Below are 2625 nucleotides of genomic sequence, written 5' to 3' on the forward strand. Positions count from 1 at the left end.
GTCGCCGCGTTTCTCCGTGCCCTGTTTCCGCCGCTGCTGGCTCGTGCCGCCGACACGCCCCCCATTCCCCCCTTTCTCCTTCTCCCCCTTCCCCCTCCCGCCAGAGGCACCGGCAGGCCACGACGACGATGACTCTTTTTTTCTTCTTATCCGCTGCGGTGGCGCGTCAGTGACGGTGCGTCCGCCCGCCGCTTCCTGCGCCCGCTGCGGCGGGAGCGAGTAGACGGGGTGTGTGAGTGGGGCGTGTGTCTCACTGCGAGTGTGCGTGGGGGCGCCGTTCCATCGCAGCCTGCGGTGCGGTACGGTGCCGATCGGTGAGGGCAGAGCAGCTGCAGAATGTGCGGCGGACTTTGGGCCCGCCACTTCCCTCTCGCTGCGGCTGCGTGAGTGCGAGGTTTTTTTTGTTCTTCGCCTCCCGCGCGTGTGTGTGTCTGTGAGGGGAGTGCGGCCACGAGCAGTTCGTCTGTCGCCGCTGTGACGGAGGCGCAGAGGCGGGGGGTGGATGTCACTGCCGTGGAGTTCTGCCTTCGTGCGGCCCACGCGACGCGTTTGATCCGCCGCTGCGGGTGTGCGTCCCTCCGGCGCAGCTGGCCGCCGTGGGTTGTTGCTGCCGGGGCCTGTTGCGCCCCGCCAGCCGCCCGTCCTCCCGTTGTGTGGCTGCGGGGGCGTTGGGGAAGTGCGTCTCGTGTGTGCATCTCTCTTCTTTCTCTTTTGTGGCCGTGAAGAATTCGTTTTTTAGTGCTAGTGATACGGCGAACACACACTGACAGACAAACCAGTTGAGTGAAGAAGATATCGATAATGTGGCGGAGTTTCGTGCGATTTCACGTTGCAATGCGGCAAAAGCTGTGCGTCTCGATTGTCCCGGCGAGAGCTGCCGCGGTGCGACCGCGTGGGGTGCGCAGCATTCCGCAGCCGCAACTGTGCGTCGCCCACGCGTGTGCCCGTTGGCCGCCCGCCGGCGGTGTGCGTGGGGCCCTCCACCCATCGTTTCTTCTGATGGAACAGCGCCGCGTGTCCGGCGGTGGCGCGCAGGTCGCACAGGGCCAAGGGAGGGAGCAGGGAAATAAACAACAGTGGACACTTACCAGTACGGTGGAGGAAGTGCTGCTTGAGGGAGAAGGGCCACTTCGTGACATTAAATTGAACGATTTCCTCCGTGATACATTAAACGGCAGGGGAGTTGTGGAGGCCAACGAGAATCTCTCTATTGAGAATTTTGTTGCGCAACCCGAGGCATTTGTCACAAATAAGAATGATCGGCGCCTAATACTGGCGTCGCCGTCCTACAAAGCGGTAAAGAAAGCAATTGAAGGTGTACACAAGCTACGTGCGGATGCACGCAGGCTTATGGAGCACAGGGTGGGTAACCTCCAACACTGGAAGGAATTTGCACAGAAGAGCATCGTCTTCCCCACAACAAGGACAAAGCTCCGATCAGCCCTTGCGGCGGCGGAGGGAGAGGAAGCGAGGCTAAAGTGGGAAGCCACAGCAACAGCAACATTTGCACCGGTGATTCTGGAGGGATTTTACGACTCTGTTTTCAACGCGACGTGGAGCCACGTCCTGGAAGTTCCCCAGGGCAAAGGTGGGAAAAAGGCGGTCCGAATGCAAGTGAAAGAGGGCGAACCACCAATGCAGTCGTGGGTGTACGATAAGGATCGTTATACTTTTCTACCAGTCAACGATGCAGAGCAGTTTCGCCCGCCGCGCCCAAGGCTGATGATACTCGACTCCAAGAAGGGCTGGCCCTATGTGTGGATGGGGGGGTGGAGCTCCAATCCCGACTTCTTTATTAACTGTGAGGTCGAGCGGGTCTGGCGGATCGTCGAAGGCGATCTAAACAGAGCGTTCCGCACCGAAGACCTAAAATCGTTCCGAATTACGCGGCGTCTCTTGATTGGGACGCCAGGGATCGGGAAATCGATGGCCGCCGGCTCCTACCTCCTTTACCAGCTGCTGCACTACGACGATGAGAAACTCCAAGTGGTTGTCTACTGCTTTGGGGGAGGTTTGGCGTGCGTGTTTGACAAGACTACGAGAACGGTGGCAGAGTACATGGGTAGGGAGGATATTGCCATTGCAATTGGAGGTTTGGTTCGGCGTGGGATGAAGGGGTATATTATCTACGATGTGTCAGCGAAGGAACACTCGCCATTGCCTTCTTTTTCGCGCTCCGCCGCATGGGGCATGATTGTGTTGTCCTCTCCAAAGCTAAGAAACTATCAAGGGTGGGAGAAGCAGGTGGTCGCCAAGCGAATCATCATGAATTGCCCTGAAAAGCTTGATGTGAAGGCGATGTGTGCTTGGGAGATGCGCGATAAGTCTGCAGAGGAGCAAGCTCAGTACTGGACGATGGTTGAGGAGCGCATGAATGAAATCGGACCGATTCCACGATACATCTTTAATAAGAAGAAGTATAAGGGACGCGTGGCGGCGGTTAAAAGTGCCTTGAAAGCGATTCGCGATTTGGATGTTAGTCAGTACTTTACGCAAGGAAATGAGAAGCCGTGGTATTCTGAAAATCCGTCTCACAAACTTGTCAAAATTGTAAGGGCTGTAGAAGACGGCAGTGAGTTCTTTTACAACAAACCGATATGCCGTCGCCTCGGAGGTGAAATACTT

General features: G+C 57.3%; 1 protein-coding gene across 1 annotated transcript, besides 1 other annotated feature; it reads left to right on the forward strand.

Moving 5' to 3' along the window:
- The first annotated feature begins 59 nt into the window (after window positions 1-59).
- Window positions 60-102: a microsatellite.
- Window positions 103-801: 699 nt separating this feature from the next.
- On the forward strand, window positions 802-2625 carry Tco025E_09940 (putative retrotransposon hot spot (RHS) protein; the record flags this gene model as incomplete). The annotated part of the gene is made up of 1 exon (XM_029376742.1): window positions 802-2625. A coding segment is annotated over one exon (1824 nt), but the record flags the coding sequence as incomplete, so codon positions are not given.

The sequence above is a fragment of the Trypanosoma conorhini genome (genome assembly GCF_003719485.1).
Source record: "Trypanosoma conorhini strain 025E chromosome Unknown Tco_14.4_contig_01368, whole genome shotgun sequence".
Classification (NCBI taxonomy): Eukaryota; Euglenozoa; class Kinetoplastea; order Trypanosomatida; family Trypanosomatidae; genus Trypanosoma; species Trypanosoma conorhini.